General features: G+C 35.6%; 2 protein-coding genes across 3 annotated transcripts in view; one reads left to right on the plus strand and one right to left on the minus strand.

Moving 5' to 3' along the window:
• Nucleotides 1-1884: 1884 nt before the first annotated feature.
• Nucleotides 1885-4904, plus strand: LOC306882640 (homeobox protein Nkx-6.2-like). Its single transcript, XM_079437431.1, has 3 exons — nt 1885-2513; nt 3537-3709; nt 4126-4904. The coding sequence occupies exons 1-3, from the start codon at nt 2027-2029 to the stop codon at nt 4375-4377; spliced, it is 912 nt and encodes a 303-aa protein (XP_079293557.1). The 5' UTR covers nt 1885-2026; the 3' UTR covers nt 4378-4904.
• Nucleotides 4905-5607: 703 nt separating this feature from the next.
• Nucleotides 5608-19560, minus strand: part of LOC306882778 (inositol polyphosphate-5-phosphatase A-like) — a 154944-nt gene continuing 140991 nt past the window's right edge. Inside the window, exons 13-16 of one of the 2 annotated variants that reach the window (XM_079437659.1) lie at nt 12227-12338; nt 8986-9054; nt 7470-7554; nt 5608-7341 (exon numbers count right to left, since the gene is read on the minus strand). In XM_079437659.1, the coding sequence (XP_079293785.1) occupies nt 7474-7554; nt 8986-9054; nt 12227-12338 (262 nt within the window). In that variant the 3' untranslated portion in view covers nt 5608-7341; nt 7470-7473. Of the gene's footprint in view, nt 7342-7469; nt 7555-8985; nt 9055-9352; nt 9431-12226; nt 12339-19560 lie in introns of those variants that run through there. The other variant, XM_079437660.1, reaches the window with a different exon arrangement.

Genomic DNA, 19560 nt, shown 5'->3' on the forward strand with positions numbered 1-19560 from the left:
AAGAGCTCTTCTGTCTGAGATGCAGTGACCGGCAGGTGGCGCTGTTTCCCTGGAAATGAATACAGTCTCGCACTAAATCAACGAAGGGGTTCTGTTTAATGAATTAACATGTTCGCTGATTAGAAGACGGGGTTTAAGACTACTATAAAACTAGGAAAAACCTCGAAAACTGACACAAACACTGCGATTGCTGATTATAGTCTTTAGATGATGTTTCAATGCAGAGCAGATACAGGAAGGCGAACAGTCATGAGCAAATACAACAGTAGAAGAAACTAGTATTATTATTATTATTATCAACCACAGCAGTGTATCGAGTCAAGCAGTTTTACTCTTAGGGCTTCGTTTAGATTATGGTTTATTGATTATGTTTCAGCTTCATCTGATGCTTATATTACAGATTATGCAGTACACATATTTGCGTGATTATATCAGGTCAAGACTAACTCTTCATAAACTCATGAAATACAGTAATGAATGGACTAAAACCTGACATGATCTGAATATGTAATTATAATCAAGCATTGATTTCGGAGGAAAATACGGAGAAACCTCAAATATAAAGGGAAATAATAATAATCAGATTAAATCATTCAATTAATGATAATAATTGAGTGCATTAATCTCGGGAATGTAAACAGTTTTCGCTTTTTTTCTGACAGACTGCAGTGATTTAATGAAGTTTTCCTGTCATTGACTCAATAGAATTAACTCTAAACACATGACCTGAGCTTCTTCCACATTCATCAGCTGTGGCCAGATACAAGCACATTTACAAACATATTTATTCTATATAATAACCACAAAACACACAATTCAACTCTTTTATGTGGGAGGCCTATAAATAAATAAATAATGGGGAAAGAAAGTCATGGTCATATTTCAATCAGTGCATTTCTCGTGGTTTTAATGAATAATGTGTAAGTGTTTTATATTCCAGCAGGTCATATTTCACTCGTTCATTCTCATGATCCATAAAACATCAGCTCTGCACTTAAACAGATGATCTCTGTCTCGGATTCAATCCACAAACATTAAAGATCTCATATATATCACATGCACTAAATATAGTTCATGAGCATATCATCAAAGCAGATTTACAGGCAGCTGCACGAAATAACTGCAGATGAAGTTATATAATGATGTTATGAGACCAGGAGAAATGCGTCGTTAGCAGTGGATTAGATATGATCAGCATCAGAGACTTTAATAAACATAAGCATTAATAATAACACATTAAAACACTGCATTATTATTATTATTCCCCCGAACCATGTGATTCATATTTTATGAAGTCAGTTGTTTTAGATAATTTGGCTATTTTAGCAGTAACCCATGCAGTTGTATAAAAGGGCGATGAAGTTATTTTGACGCGATATTTATTCGTTAAAACGGTGAGCGATATTTTCACCAATATTAATAAAGTCACTGTAATAACCTGCGAAAGAGCAGATAACTCGGCCTGTGTGTGAACACTAGTTCTCAGATCAGTGTAAGCGACTTTAAGTGTTAATACCTCGCGATTAAGAAGCGTGTATTTAATTATAAACAGCGCTTCAGACGCGTTACATATTCCATATAAGCGACTTCTGAATGAAGAAAAGAGCGCTTCGTCGCGTTATTAGTCGCATGGAGGTTAATGCACTGACTCTGCCGGCGTCACAAAGTCAACGCGTCTATTGTGTCAAACGCAACGCGAAACAATGATTTCTGCAGCGCGACGCGTCATTAATGCTGCTACAATACGAGCTTGATGGAGGGCGGCTTTATCCATGCAAATCCGCCGCCTCGCGTCCTCCAATCAGAGCGCGGTGGCACTTAGCGTCTTCCAATGGGAGACGCGCGCGTGCGGTTATCTGCGCGTCATCGCTGCTGGAGTCCATTGAGCGGAGAACGGTGCTTCAGATGCGGGCGATCGCGGCACTCAAAGCGGGCGTGACATCTGCCGACGGCCGGCATCGGGATTCTGGGATTCATCGGGACACGCTTGACTTTGACTCGCGGTGTAAAGTTGCAGTTGTAGCGGATGAGTTGTGAAGTTGTGGGCGTTAAACTTTCTTGTAGGAACTTTCTCGCTTCGCCCCGTGGTTCACTCGCACCGATGTTAGCGGTCGGGCAGATGGAGAGTAACCGGCAGAGTGCGTTCGTTCTGGGCAGCACTCCACTGGCTGCGCTGCATAACATGACCGAGATGAAGACGTCTTTATTCCCGTACGCCCTGCACAACCCCGCGGGCTTCAAGACTCATTCCTTCAGCAACCTGAGCTCTCAGATCCCGCTGGGAACGCCGCACGGAATTAGTGATATATTAGGGAGACCCATCACCTCCGCGGGACAGCTGCTCTCGGGCTTTCCCCGGATCAACGGATTGACATCAACCGGGATGTACTTCAACCCCGCGGCGGTGTCTCGGTACCCCAAACCGCTGACGGAGCTGCCGGGGAGGGCGCCCATATTCTGGCCCGGGATGATGCAGGGTTCGCCCTGGAGAGACCCGAGGGTTCCCTGTCCTGGTGAGTTTTCTAGAAAACAATCTAAACGGGTTTCTCTCGGTTTTCAGTTGATCGTAGCTCATCGGTGGCAGGGGGTCTATGTTTTTAGGATTACATGCTTTTGAGAAACACTGCCCTGATTATAGGAATATTATCCAGATTAGAAAACAGTAGCTTCACTTCCATAATGCACTTAAAGTGCTCTCTTTTAACGCAATAATTTTGTACCTAATATACTAAAAATGATTCTTTAGAGAACTTCTTAAGATCAACTAAGTGTGCTATTTTGGGACACCATGAATATGAACTAAAATGCGCTTTCTCTGTATTTAAAATATGTATTTATTAAGCAGCAATTGTAGTGCACTTTAGTGTCACTAAAATTATTCGCGCACAGGTTTACTTTAGTGTAGTTGAAAGATGGTTCAAGTGCACTACAAGTGCTTAATAAATACATATTTTAAATAGAAAGTGCATTTTAGTTCATATTCATGGTGTCCCAAAATAGCACACTTATTTGATCTTAAGAAGTTCTCTAAAGAATAATTTTTAGTATATTAAGTACAAAATTATTGCGTTAAAATAGAGCACTTTAAGCACATTATGGAAGTGAAGCTCTGTTTTTCCCTGCTAGTGTTGGACACTCCAGTGTTTTCTTCATGGCCTGAATAGAGTTTGAATATCTTCTTAAACTGGCTTACACTCTTAAAAATAAAGATTATAAAAGGGTGTTTTTGCAGTGATGCCATACAAGAACCTTTTTTTTTTATTTTTTTTTTGGTTCCCCAAAGAACCAGTGAGGAGTTCCTGAAAGAAGTATTTTAATAATCTAAAGAATGTTTTCTGCACGTGAAAGGCTCCATGGATCGAGAGTCTGATGCTAATACAGCAGCTTTATTTAGGAGTGTGTCGCTCAGATGGAGATATTAGTGTTGGACACGATATTCAGGAAGAAAACAGCGCTTCTCGTGTTAGTTTGTCTCTTTATGATCAGTTGTTTTCGGCTTTATTTGACTGACCCGCTGTATTTTGTTGTTTCTGCAGCTCAGGTCAATATGATGCTGGACAAGGATGGAAAGAAGAAACACTCCAGACCCACTTTTTCAGGACAGCAGATATTTGCCCTGGAGAAGACCTTCGAGCAGACCAAATATCTGGCCGGTCCGGAGAGAGCCAGACTCGCCTATTCTCTGGGGATGACCGAGAGCCAGGTCAAGGTAAACTCAGGCGCTTTTATATTAACTTCATTTAATTCTAGCCTTTATTTCTCTCTCAATGCAACGAGCAGAATGAGATCACAGATGATTTTATCCGCGAAAGTCGCTGTCAGTTTTTCATTAAATTAATGCGCAAAACTGTTGGAGCATTTATTTCTAATGTTGAAATTAATTTTTTTGGGATGATAATATTTTTACCCAAATATGATCTCAGTGTTAGGCCTTATATTCACGCACTTGTCTGGTCAACATGCGTTTGCTGTTATGATTTTAATCAGTTGCTTGCTCTAGAGTTCATGCACTGTTTGCTTGATTTATATGAGTTCAGTTTAACTTGCATGCATCTACTGCTTCGTTTTTAAACCTGAATGGCGTAATTGATGACGGATATGGCCGGTGTTTTCCTCTCGTCTCAGGTTTGGTTTCAGAACAGAAGAACCAAGTGGCGGAAGAGACACGCGGCAGAGATGGCCACGGCTAAGAAGAAACACGACTCCGAGACGGAGAAGATGAAGGAGAGCTCAGAAAACGAGGAGGATGATGATGAATATAACAAACCTCTGGATCCGAACTCCGACGACGAGAAAATCACGAGACTGTTAAAAAAGCACAAGACGAGCAACCTGTCCCTCATCAGCCCTTGCAGCAACAGCTCGGACACTTTGTGATGACACTGAGCTAAAGACTCTTCATCATCATCATCATCATCTGCTTCAGATTCTTCTGGAGAGGCAGAATTAAGCAGGGTATAAACACTGTTCACGCGGCTTTGGCTTTGCTTTGAATGCGGTTGTACAGTTAGAAGTAAACGTGAGATGTATATATATTTTTTACTGAGTAAATTATGTTATTAAAGCATCACGGAGACGTGCCAACATCCCCCTCATCATCATCATCATCATTAAGATCATTTTTTGTCTTCGATCGCAGAATAACACTCTTTTCCGCCTAAAAGTTCACTCTTTTGTAATAATTTGGGAAACCGGTACACTGAGTGTATAAAGAAGTGCCCGTGCTGTAAATGTGTATAGAATGGTTTAATAATGTCCTTTTGGCCGCTGGAGTTTGTTTACCTCACAACAGGAAAAATACACAAAGATGGACATAAATATGACGAAGAGAATATTATTGCTTCCGTGAGGACGGAAGAGAACACTTTGTATTATCAATAAATTATTTAACAAGCCAAAGTTTCAAAAATGTCCTGGTCTTTTTTAATTTCATATTTACTGATTTTGTAGCGCATATATTTTGAGATGTGCTGATATCTGGCCGCGAGAATATTGCATTTTATTATATATCCGTGCATTAATATCCTGATAATACAATAGTTACTAATAATTGAACATTACAAGCGTTCGTTTAAAGACAAGTACGCGTTTATAGAGAGAACCAGTTTCCTACAAAAGCTCGAACAAATTCCGATGAAATAATGTTTAGCTTTTATTTCAGGATCTGAACCGCTTCACTCGGACTGATGAAGATAATCAAGTCTTTAAACATGCATTTATAGATCAGCTTATATTTCTATTTCTCAGTCGAAGCGAGCTTGTTTTTTTTAAACCTGTGCGCGAATAATTTAAGTTAATTTTTAAGTTAATAATTTAATGATTTTAAGGAACTTTTCTGTCGCGTTATTCGCAATGCAAATGTCTCGTGACCCCGTTAACTATTAAAATCAACATTATAAACATGTTGAATTATTTTATTTTTGTGATATGCAGATTTATTCTTAAATAGTTGTAAATCACGACAGTAGATTATGATTCGATATTAATCGCAACGAATATCGCGCTGCTATGGTAACGGCAGGTAAAAGCGAACGACTAATTAACTTTTATGTTACAGAAATGCTGTTAAAACGTGTATGCAAAAAAAGGCATGTGTCAACGTGAGTGGAAATGCACATAATTATTTCCTTTTAATAAAATATTCAGCCATAATAATGGTATACCCAATAATATATTAATTTTTATAAAAAGTTTGATCAAATTAACACATATTTCCCCTCTCAGGGACCACCGAGGATGGTAAATGCATGTAAATGTGAAAGGCTTGTTTAGTGAATCTCATGGTGTAATTGATGTGCTTGACTAATGACAAAGAGGCACTGCTGCATTCATTCATTCATTCAGTTCTAATGGTTTTATTGCTTTTGGAGGTCTTGCCATCCATGAGGTCTAATCGCTATCTGCTTAAAGAAAAGAGAGAATCCTATCACCTGACCTGCTGAGAAAAACAGAGTTAACAAGCAGTTCTTCTAACCAAATCACTGTCGAAGCGACACAAAATCATTCCCTCTGATTCAGAAATGAAGGATCAATCTAGCGGATCGTAGACTCTGTAGTGTAATGAATTCAGTCGGCACTGATGCTGAGAACATACACGAGTGAGCACACTTCACTTTACAGCGTCCACCGTGTCATCCACATTAGTACTGGACTTCATGCGCTTCATGTTGGTACTCTGACACTGTAAAGTAAAGTTTTCTCCTGGTCTTTAGAATTTGAGTGTTTTTGCACAATGCCATCATAACTCAAAATCTACATTTGACTTGAGTTCAATAGTTGGCACCGTGGCACAATAATATAATAAGAAATCATACAAAAAAACAAAGGACAAAAAGGATACAGCTATTTAAGATACCCAGGCCTATTTAAAATATCACATTCAACCATAACATTATTACACAGAAATAAGTTAGAATAAAAACAGTACTGTAAGAACCGAGCAAGACTGCTATTGAAACTATCTTATATACTTGCATGGTTTATGGCACTGCTTAAAGATAAAAAATTTAATTGGCTAAATATATAAATCATATAGGCTGAAATGGCATTCTCTGCTTACAATGATGTGGATTAAGTCGTTTCTTTATAACTATTCAAACATTTCTTTACACCCAAAGCAGCCGTTCGTATCAATATGTCAGCATATAATAGTTTTGGTACGAATTATAAATTATCTCTTTAAAAAGTACAGTATATAAAGTGAGACTCGGCGGTTGTATGCGGCACGGCACAACAAATCAAGAAATAAACCAAGATAAACAAGAGTCAAGAGAGAAAGACAATCTTGAACAGAATATAGCTATCTATTCTAACAGAGAGAAAGTCTAGAAATCTCCAAACAGCACTAGAAGTCAGCATGTACAAATAAACCTAACCATAGAAATACAACAAGAGTTCTTGCATTGCACTTTTTAAAACATCTTACATACTGCATGGAAGTAGCTCGTAATAATGAGGCATATCTAAAATCCGCAAGGATGCTTTTTAAAATCTGTAGAGTGTTTCCGATGCTCTGTTAGAGTTTGGGAAACGAGGCTGAGACGTCTGAAGAAGAACATCTGATTTAGTGGAAATGCAGTGTGTGTGTGTGTGTGTGTGTGTGTGTGTCCGTCCATGATCTCGACTCTTGAAGCATTCATGAACCCAATGTGTCGTTTCTATGGACGTGATTGCATGCACTGGACAAATGCGACCGGTCAGTCCTGCTGAAAAGTCTTTACAGGGTCCTCTGTTTGTGTGTGTGTGTGTGTGTGTGTGTGTGTGTGTGTCCTTCCACCCATGTCGGAGCTTTTCACAGGGACGCTTTTCATGAAATCTTCTCCAACATTTGGCACCATTTTCCTGGTCCACACACACACACACACACACACACACACACACACACACACAGAGATCATGAGAATCAGGCATGGTTATTATAAAGTCATATGTATAATAAGAATAAAATAATAGTAAAGGAAAATATTTACCACATCACTGCACGACACAACACTTGTGCTTATTTGCATTAGGTTTACCTGCCCCTGTGTTTAACCGAAAGTACAAGTAGACCGGCTGCAGAGAATACAACAAACAGCAGAATTCAGACTGAGACTTGACCAGGAACAAACTCAAGAGCTGTTCTGATCAGAGACACTCATTTAATCCTTTATTCACACACACTCCTGTCTGAACTCTTCTTCCATTGGTGCAGAATTCACTGACATTTCTAGAACATCTGAATGTGATTTTGACGAGTGTGTGTCTGTCTGGTTCAAACACACAACACACACACACGTTTGTTTTTGTGAATTGTAGGGACTCTCCAGGCGTAATGGTTTTTATACTGTACAAGCTGTATTTTCTATCACCCTACACCTAAACCTACCCCTTACAGGAAACTTTCTGCATTCTTACTTTCTCAAAAAAACTCACTCTGTATGATTTATAAGCCTTTTGAAAAATGGGGACATGGGGAAATGTCCTCATAAATCACCTTCTCATCCCATCATACCTGTGTCATTATACACATTTGTGTCCTCATGTCTCACACACACACACACACACACACACACACACAATGAGGATCTAAACCTAAAAACAAAGATTTTGCATCTAGATCTGAGAATAAATTAAATAAAATAAAACTAAATAATATAACAAAATAAAATAAATTAAAATAACAAAATAATATTTTATTTAGGAATATTTAACTGAATACATCATCACAATACAAAATATTCCTTTTTATTCTTTATAATTCAGCTTTAAGCACTTGATATAAAACTCCAATAATATAGAAAAAAAACTAAAACACACAAAATAAATACATTTACAAAAGGTGTTTTTAAGATACCCAGGACTATTTAGAATATGATGAACGTATTCCACAGAAGTAATTTAGAATAAGAACAGTACTGTAATAACCAAACAACATGTTGTAGATTATTTCTAGATCTTTGTGGTTTTCTATAAAACGATTGAGTTCAGAGTTTGCAAAGCTCTCATTCACCTAACAGCAGAGGCCTGATTTGCATACTGAATTCTGATTGGTGTTCTTTCTTGAATGTATTTGCATACTGATCTGTGATTGGTCTCGAGTGTCTTACAGGAGCTGCAGAAGTGCTGTGTTCATTCAGACCAGACTAAAACCAGACTAAAACCTTCATTCATTCAGATGTGAGTTTTAAAGAAAATAAAGCTTACTGGAGCTTACTTTGATGAATTATTTTAAGAGAGTAGTTATTGAGAATTCAATGGTTTGACTGATTCAGATCTAAACAAGCTATTTTACCTTCATTCAGGAGAAACATTTAAAGAACAATTTGAAGAAGACTAGACATGTACCAAAAAAAAACCACCTTTAAAAGAACAGTAATAAAAACTACTTTTGAATCCTTTTTAGGTTTAATCAGATTTAACTCGCTTCCAAAGACTATTTTCTCACCCAAGTATATGTAAGTTCACACACAGACTGGTTGGAGAGGTTTGTTAGGTTAGTTGTACCTTGTGGTCCCCCATACACACGTTGGGTCCGATGTTGTCGTATGTTATTGATTTCTCCTCATTCTCTGGCTGCAAAACACAAACACACACAAAATATGATTACAGACACAGAGCAAAAGCATGCATGACGCTAAAATACTAAGAAGAGCTTTTATATGGTTACATTTAAGTGCCAATAAATCAAAGTTCAGGAGCTTTTTCATATCTGAAATGCAGCGAAAGCATTAATCATATTTATCTAAATGGAGAATAATGCTCTGAATCGAGCGAGACAGAAATGATGCAGTGCTCTTTAGAAAGCACACACACACACACACACACACACACACACACACACACACACAGCTGAACTAAACACTCACATGAATGAGGAAGACAAACTCAAGGAAACTGCATTTGTAGACGATATAGACGAGAGAAAAGCTTGGCTGTTGCCTCATAAATCCTGGATTCCCAACAAGACCAAAGAACAACACAAAACACAGCTGTCTCTAAATATGTACATTTAGTTCAATTTAAAAGATATTATTTGTTACACAATGACACCTGCTATTGGTCTAAGGAATATATCTTTAATTTCTTTTTGTTCTGTAATTGTGTATCATAAACACATTTTTTTGATTGAGGTAAACTCACTTCTCAAATCTTTTTCTTTAATTAGTCATAAAAAAGTGACAGATTTTAAAAAGAATGAGAGATTGTTTGGTGATTCTATTGAAGCAGTCAGCTTTCCTGTATTTATTAATGTTTTCCATTTTATTAATTTATCACCACTTTTACTTTTTTAAATTAAATACATTTAATTATTTTATTTTTATTTATTTACATTTGTTTTAGTTATTTACTTTTACTTTTTAAAATGATATTTAACATTGTATTTATTTTATATATTTTTTCTTTCTAATTTTAGTTACTTGTAAAGATGTATGTAGATGCTCTTCAATGTTCTCCTGAAGACATTTGTTCAGTTTCATATCTGTTTGTTTAATTTGTGATTATTAAAAATGTGAAATTCTTAAAAAAAGAAAAAGAAAAAGATAGATACATTTATTGGCTCTATTGATAAAGTTGAGTCTGCTTTCTTCTGCTTGTCAATGTTATACTATTTATTAATGTTGTATTTTAAAATAGTTTTTATTAATAGTTTTTTCCTATTTCTTCATTCAGTACTTCATTCAGTTCATTTAAAATTGTATTGTATTTGTATTAGTCATTTATCACTACTTTTTCTATTTTAAAATGATAATTATCTGAAAGTGCATTGATTTTACTATCATTTGTTGCCTTCTCTGGTTTTAAGTGAGTTTGTTGCTTGCGGTGTTTGATGCAGATGCTCTTCTCCTGGAGATGTTTCTTTAATAAGGAGCTGGTGTGAGTGAACATGGGTCAGTCGCGCCATACATTCATCAAACGCAGGCTTGATCATTTACAAAGGCAGCATAAAATTGTGGATTTTCGGCCTGCGTAATCTTTAGACAGATAAACAAATTACGGCAGGGTCCGGGGCCTTTCCTGCGCCCGCGCTTGACTGGCTCTTCATTACGGCGCACACGGCGCGGTGGACCTTTGGCGTGTTAGGGCTCGGCGAGCAGAAAATAACATGACGCGGAGCTAACAGAGCGCAGCATGATCGATGAGGCTGTTTACGGGCCCCGTCTCAACAATCTGCCTCGTCTCACACCGCGCTTCTCGCTGAAAACACTCAGTGAGCGCATCTTCATTAACCACCGAACAGCACTAGTGCTCAAACACTAACTACAAATCATCTCAACTCCATTTAAGAGCATGTGAAGAAAATCTAACACAATGGTCTCAATCTCAATGCATTCGCAATGCTTCAATACGTCATAATTCATTTTACAAACAAAACAGGCTTGAATAGCTGTTCTGAGCCACAGAATATAGGAAAAACCTACTGATCACACTGCAAAAAATCATTTTCTTACTCAGTGTTTCTGTCTTGTTTTCTAGTATAAATATCTAAACATTCCTGAATCAAGGTGCATTTACTTGACAAGTAAAATTATTTAAGATATGTCTTGTTTTCTAAAAAAAAAAAAAAGAAAATCAAAATTTTGTTAGTTTTTGCTCAAAGCAAGTCAAAATATCTGTCAGCGGGGTAAGAAAAATAATCTTAATTCAACGGCTAGACTAGATTTTTCTTGCCCCATTGGCAGATATTTTTACTTGTTATTAAGAAAACAAGACATAATATCTCAAGTTTAAATATCTCAAAATTAAACACGAATGCTGATGAAGATATTTATGTTTTGCATTTCATGCAACATTTAATGCTTTCTGCTCTAAATTAAGATATTTTTAAAGCCTTAATTTGTGGAAGGGTGAATTAAGACTTTTTAGGATCCACATAAACATAAAAAATTTACATATTGCACTGATGTTTGCTTTCTTTCTGTCCCTATTTTTCATTTAAAATGAAGCAAAACACACAAAGGAACAAAGCACTCCTGAAAGCTAAAAATAAAGAGCTGAAGAAAAGGACAGTATCATCAGAAACCAGTTCTATATTTCAGGACTTCAGATTAGTTTCGTCAAGAAAAGCAGCAGAGATCAGATGTAAAACAGACTAACGAGCAAACAAACATCTAAACGAGCCAGACGTTCAGATTAAAGGCGGCATGCATTGCATTTGTTAATTTCATAATGTTCACTTATAATTCCAGTAAGATTTTGTCATCACAAACCATCATGATTTAGAAATAAAAGTCCAGCCTGATTTTAACACTCAATTTAAGGGACGTGTCTCCTTTAAGACACATGAACACCCACTGCTGTGATTGGCTAATATAGCTGCGTATGAAATAAGCTTTACTTATGTGGAACTGTGAGAATAAGGGAAATAATGTGTCTTACAGTATTATATTTCAATGCAATCCATCAGATGTGGTTTTGAATGCAGCATTGCAGCCAGTTGCATTTATTTCTACTTTATATAATACAGATTGTTTCAAAGCAGCTTCAACTGCAAAATAACAGTTAATGCTAATGTTAAACTCAGTTTCACCTGTAAAGAAGCTCTACAGAAGACAATAGAGTCATTATTCAGATCAATTCAGCTCAATAACCGCAAAATGCATCAATTGTGAAACCAATTCAGCTCGAGTTTTGTTCTGTTCATTTGTTATCATGAAGAAATTTGATTTCTCAATGCATGGCACCTTTCTCATCACATTAATATCACTCACAATCTGACAGAGAGAGAGACAACGAAGCGTCTCACCTTTATGAGCAGGTCTTTGGCCGAGGCGGACATGAGGATCCGGTCACACCAGGCGGGACATCGAGTGTTCATGTACTGCTTTCCCTGACTGGGGTCTTCACTGTACGGATAACTGCACAAACACACACCAACTCCAGGGTCAGCCTAACATATGCCTAATGTTAATGGAACCCTATTATCTCATTATAACCCTGGACCAAGCTGAATAAATCATCTTTCCATTGATGTATGGTTTGTTAGGATACAACAATATTTGGCTGAGATACAACTATCTGGAATCTGAGGGTGCAAAAAAGAAAAGAAAATCACCTTTAAAGTTGTTTCAAAAAAAGTCTGAATATTTTCAAATAGTTGTATCAATGAACATCAATGAAAAGCTTATTTATTCAATTTTCAGATGATGCATAAATTTGAATTTCAAAAAAGTCAACCCTTAGGTATTGTGCTCCAGGGTCACATATTCACTCACAATCTAAAAGGACTGGTTGTGATTGGTCAGTGCTGTCAACCTGTGCTCTATAATCACTGAATTATAAATGCATTTTAACTTCTCAGTGTAAAACAGGCAGATCAGCCTCATAAAACACAGCACCGATCTGATTTCTATTTGTGAGGGTCTGCGTCGCAGGTGTCTGACGGCTCTGAGGAGCAGATGGTACACGATACAGACACAAAGGCCATCAGATCGAGGCGTCCAGATAACAGCACTATGATGTTAATGATGGACTTCCTACACGGGACACTGTGAGATCATAATCAGACCGTGAATGCAGTGTGTGCGCATTTATGGAGTCTATTGTGTCCTATCATAACAAAAACTAAAACCAGCAGCAGAAATCACTCCGTTTATCTCACAAAAACAGCTCAGGTTCACTTTGCACATTAAAACTACATTTTTTATTATTTTGCATTTTAAGATTTTGTGATTGTGATCTGTGACAATTATTTTCATGACAATAAAACATTTTCCGCTGATTTTTAATTTTCTTTTTTTACAGCAGTGAAAAATTTTAAATAATGAAATTAAATGAAATAATGAAAATAATCTTGTCCAGACATTTACTACTATTATTTAATCTTCATAAAATAAATACAACAAAAACAACTGTGATGTATACTTTCAATTGTGTTTTCAAATCTACATTGAATAATATCATTTAAATATATATTATTCAAATAATATCTACTGTGATGTATACTTTCAATAAATGTTCTTTAAATAATATTTAAATATATATTTTAAATAATGCATTATTTTTTGTCACGTTGAGATGTTTTTGCAAAAACTATTATTATGTATATGTTCAACTGTTTTAAAATGTACTTTAAATAATATAATTAAATAATAAATCATTGCATAAAATAAATTATGTACTCCAAAACTACTTTGATGTATATTTTAATTTGTGTTTTTAGCAGTACTTTAAATCATATATTTTAAACAATTTATTATTTATTAACAATTTATTATTATTACTTTCAATAGTTTTAAAATGTACTTTAAATAATATTATTTTCTTCACATTGACAGATATACTTTACAGTAAATAATATAATTTAAATAATAAATTATAATACAAATTTAGTACAACAAAAACTACTTTGATATGCATGTTCAACTGTTTTTTAAATAATACAATTTAAATTATAAATAAAAATATATTTTCTTCACATTATGATGTGTTTTTTTTTTTTTTAATAAGAGTAAGAGTTATTTGCAGCTGGGTAGAAAGTGTGGTTAATTGTCAAGAAAGTAATGCAAAAATATATTTCATTTAAATGTATTTAATGCAAAATGTGATTTAGTGTTAATCTCTTTCAGTTCTGAGATGAAATGCATTATATTATATAAGAAGTGCATGTGTTACTGTCCTGCTACTCCATCACACCGTTTTCCCCGAGCACACAAACACACACACACACACACACACACACACACACACACACACACAGACACTGGCTCTGCTCAATTCTCCGTGAAAGCGGCTCATCATGATCGGCTCATTTAGTGGAATCAGCTAATCAAACACCATCAGCATCAGCCGCTTCTGCACCCAACTGACCGTCACCACGACAACCGGGTCAAGGGTCGAACGGGCCAGTTAGCGGGGGTTAAAGAGGGGAGGGGGACTAGTTAAACCACATCCGGCTAACACCCAGGCCCCCGGCCGAGTGACCAAACAAGAGCCGTGAGGGGCCTTTGCAGAAAGCCTGAGTGCAATTAGCATTGATGGCACTTTAAGCATGTGGAAATGAAGGGCAGTTTTGGTATGCTAACGAGAGATGATTCTGAGGATGAAAGACAGGAGGAAGAATGATAACAGAGGATAGAGAGCAGGATAATGAGGGATAGAGATGCAGAGTGTGGGAATTAAGGGGCGGGAGAAGCCCTTTCTTCAGGGTGGCCCACACAAATCCTAGAGGAAGTTTTAGATGTGCTCCTTCAGCTGGATTAAACACATCTGATCTAATGAAGGGCCGAGTGGATCTTTGAAACCGATCCGTGATGCTCGAGGTGATTGATGCAGGAGGAAGGTGTCTGTATCCAGAGAGCAGACCAACCTTCACACTTAACACTCAGAGATTCATATTCTCTGTTCAAACCGGATTCAGATGCTCTACATATAATAAGTTTAAAGTTTCTTCTGTTCACCAAGGCTGCATTTATTTGATCAAAAATACCTTAAATATTGTGAAATATTTTTACAATGCAAAACAGCTGTTTTCTATATGAATATCTGTTAAACTAATTTATTCCAGTGATCTGCAGCTGTATTTTCAGTATCATTACTCCATTCTTCAGTGTCACATGATCTTCAGAAATCATTCTAATATACTGATTTACTGCTCAAGAAACATTTCTGATTATTATCAATGTTGAACACAGTTGTGCTGCTGAATATGTTTGTGGAAATCAGCACAAAAGCATTGAAATTATTATGTTTTACTCCCAAATATGGAAGCTTAGTTCTGCCATGGAATAAAAAAATAAAAAGATAACTGGGACTTTTCTTTTCTTTTTCTTGCAATTCTCAGAAGAAAAAAAAACAGAATTGCAATATATAAAGTTGAAATTGTGAGATAAAGTTGGAATTGGCAGATATAAAGATGGAATTGTGAAATATAAACTTCCAATTTTGAGAAAAAAGTTGGAATTGTGAGATATAAAGTCGGAATTGTGAGATATTAAGTCGGAATTGTGAGATATAAAGTCAGAATTGCAAGATAAAAAGTCGGAATTGCGAGATATAAACTTCCAATTTTGAGAAAAAAGTTGGAATTGTGAGATATAAAGTCGGAATTGTGAGATATTAAGTCGGAATTGTGAGATATAAAGTTGGAATTGCAAGAAACTTTGAGATTTTTTTCAATTTTGAGAAAAAAGTAGGAATTGTGAGATATAAAGTCGGAATTGTGAGATATTAAGTCGGAATTGTGAGATATAAAGTCGGAATTGTGAGATATAAAGTCGGAATTGTGAGATATAAAGCTGGAATTGCAAGAAACTTGAGAATTTTTTCAATTTTGAGAAAAAAGTAGGAATTGTGAGATATAAAGTCGGAATTGTGAGATATAAAGTCGGAATTGTGAATAAAGTTGGAATTGTGAGATATAAAGTTGGAATTGCAAGAAACTTCCAATTTTGAGAAAAAAGTCGGAATTGTGAGATATAAAGTCGGAATTGTGAGATATAAAGTCGGAATTTTGAGATATAAAGTCGGAATTGTGAGATATTAAGTCGGAATTGTGAGATATTAAGTCGGAATTGTGAGATATAAAGTCGGAATTTTGAGATATAAAGTCGGAATTGTGAGATATAAAGTCGGAATTGTGAGATATAAAGTCGGAATTTTGAGATATAAAGTCGGAATTGTGAGATATAAAGTCGGAATTGTGAGATATAAAGTCGGAATTGTGAGATATAAAGTCGAAATTGTGAGATATAAAGTCGGAATTTTGAGATATAAAGTCGGAATTGTGAGATATAAAGTTGGAATTGCAAGAAACTTCCAATTTTGAGAAAAAAGTAGGAATTGTGAGATATTAAGTCGGAATTGTGAGATATAAAGTCGGAATTGTGAGATATTAAGTCGGAATTATGAGATATAAAGTCGGAATTATGAGATATTAAATCGGAATTGTGAGATATAAAGTAGGAATTGTGAGATATTAAGTCGGAATTGTGAGATATAAAGTAGGAATTGTGAGATATAAAGTCGGAATTGTGAGATATAAAGTAGGAATTGTGAGATATTAAATCGGAATTATGAGATATAAAGTCGGAATTGCGAGATATAAAGTTGGAATTGCGAGATATAAAGTAGGAATTTTGAGATATAAAGTCGGAATTGTGAGATATTAAGTCGGAATTGTGAGATATAAAGTAGGAATTGTGAGATATAAAGTCGGAATTGTGAGATATAAAGTCGAAATTGTGAGATATAAAGTCGGAATTGCAAGAAACTTCCAATTTTGAGAAAAAAGTAGGAATTGTGAGATATAAAGTTGGAATTGCGAGATATAAAGTAGGAATTGTGAGATATAAAGTTGCAATTGTGAGATATAAAGTTGGAATTGCGAGATATAAAGTAGGAATTGTGAGATATAAAGTTGAAATTGTGAGAAAACTGTCAAAATTGGGGATATAAAGTTAGAATTCGAAATATATAGTCAGAACGGCAAGATATAAACAGAATTGCAAAATATAACGTCAGAAATGTAAGAAAATCAAAATTGTGAGAAAAAAAGTCGGAATTGTGAGATATAAAGTCGGAATTGTGAGATATAAAGTCGGAATTGTGAGATATAAAGTCGGAATTGTGAGATATAAAGTCGGAATTGTGAGATATAAAGTCGGAATTGTGAGATATAAAGTAGGAATTGTGAGATATTAAGTCGGAATTGTGAGATATAAAGTAGGAATTGTGAGATATTAAGTCGGAATTGTGAGATATAAAGTAGGAATTGTGAGATATAAAGTTGGAATTGTGAGATATAAAGTAGGAATTGTGAGATATAAAGTAGGAATTGTGAGATATTAAGTCGGAATTGTGAGATATAAAGTCGGAATTGTGAGATATAAAGTCGGAATTGTGAGATATAAAGTAGGAATTGTGAGATATTAAGTCGGAATTGTGAGATATAAAGTAGGAATTGTGAGATATTAAGTCGGAATTGTGAGATATAAAGTCGGAATTGTGAGATATAAAGTTGGAATTGTGAGATATAAAGTTGGAATTGTGAGATATAAAGTAGGAATTGTGAGATATTAAGTCGGAATTGTGAGATATAAAGTCGGAATTGTGAGATATAAAGTAGGAATTGTGAGATATAAAGTTGGAATTGTGAGATATAAAGTAGGAATTGTGAGATATAAAGTTGGAATTGTGAGATATAAAGTTGGAATTGTGAGATATAAAGTAGGAATTGTGAGATATAAAGTAGGAATTGTGAGATATAAAGTTGGAATTGTGAGATATAAAGTAGGAATTGTGAGATATAAAGTTGGAATTGTGAGATATAAAGTTGGAATTGTGAGATATAAAGTAGGAATTGTGAGATATTAAGTCGGAATTGTGAGATATAAAGTCGGAATTGCGAGATATAAAGTAGGAATTGTGAGATAAAGTAGGAATTGTGAGATATAAAGTTGGAATTGTGAGAAAACTGTCAAAATTGGAGATATAAAGTTGGAATTCGAAATATATAGTCAGAATGGCAAGATATAAACAGAATTGCAAAATATAATGGATACAAATGGGGTGGTGATGGCGCAGTGGATAAGACCTTTGGTGTGAGAGACCCGGGTTCGAATCCACTGTGAGACACCAATGTGTCCCTGAGCAAGACACTTAACCCCTAGTTGCTCCAGAGGCGTGCGACCTCTGACATATATAGCAATTGTAAGTCGCTTTGGATAAAAGCGTCAGCTAAATGAATAAATGTAAATGTGTAAATGTAAATATGACGTCAGAAATGTAAGAAAATCAAAATTGTGAGGAAAAAAGTCTGAATTGTGAGATATAAAGTCGCAATTTCCTGTTTAATTTTTTTTCATCCAATGGTGGAAATGGCCTCCATAGGAATCACACACACACCTAATGCAACAGCAAACAGCGGCGCGGAGCCGCAGGGCGGTGATTAATGCTGTCGATTAGCGTGTACAAACTTATCTGGCAGAGTAAACGCTGCCGCTGGGTGTGTGAACCGGAGACCGGCAGACACTATCATACTCCTGCCAAGACTAATTACACTAATTAATGGGGCTGCGCTGATAAACTCAACAATTGCCCACCTGTGTGTCTTACAGTGAGATTCTCACACTAGCTTAACCATTCAACTAAAATGTTTTTTTATTAATTAAAAATTCTACTTAGCTCATTTATTTTCAAAACATTTCTAAATTTTAAGATAAAAAAAGTAATTAAATATTCTGTTTCTATAAATAGAATATAAGATTTTTTTTTGAATATGATGAATGTACTTTTATTTTTTTTTTTGTATATTTACTACAACATTTCTAATTTTCAGGTAAGATTTTTTAAGTTCAAGCTTTTCTATAAACAGAATATTAGAAAGTATTAGAATATTATACATTTATTTTTATTTAGTTTAATAATTCAGTTAGTTTCCAAGGCAAAATTTATAGATTTTTAGTTTTAAGCTTTTCTAATATTCTATTTCTAAATAAGAAAATAATATAGAGATATTCTATTTCTATAAGTTTTAATAAATCTAATATTTATATTTCATTTTTATTTCAATTAAAAATGATTCTTCATAATACTGGTTAACAATAACAACACTGCTCCCTGCTAAAGATCGCATTGTGTGTTTCACAGAAGAAAGTCCTGCAGGTTTGAATGACATGATGGTGAGTAAATGACTATTATTTTTGGGTGAACTGTCGCTTTAAGCCGTGCTCTCGGTCATGTGACCCATCCTAGCGCCGCTGTGGTCGTGTCCCACATCACGAGCAGTTATCTTGTTCTACATGATGACAAATAAGTGCCAAGCCAAACACTGATTCATTGAGACGTCTGCATTTAATGAGGGCCGTATAAACTCTGAACACAAAGAGACTGATAAGAGATACGCTATCAATGAGAGGACAGAGGTCACATGATGCACTACAGCACAGAATCATGGGATTGGACAGAACAGGAGCTGTCAATCAAACAGAGTTACAGGAAGAGGGGTGTGTGTGTGTGTGTGTTGCGCAACAGGAAATAGCCAATTTACTCGAATCATGATTTATAATCAAATCTATTTATGACTTTGATTGTCTTTAGATTATAGAGCACAGTTAATGAGGTCATGATGCAATCTGGACT

Source organism: Barbus barbus, assembly GCF_936440315.1.
Source record: "Barbus barbus genome assembly, chromosome: 16".
Taxonomy (NCBI): Eukaryota; Metazoa; Chordata; class Actinopteri; order Cypriniformes; family Cyprinidae; genus Barbus; species Barbus barbus.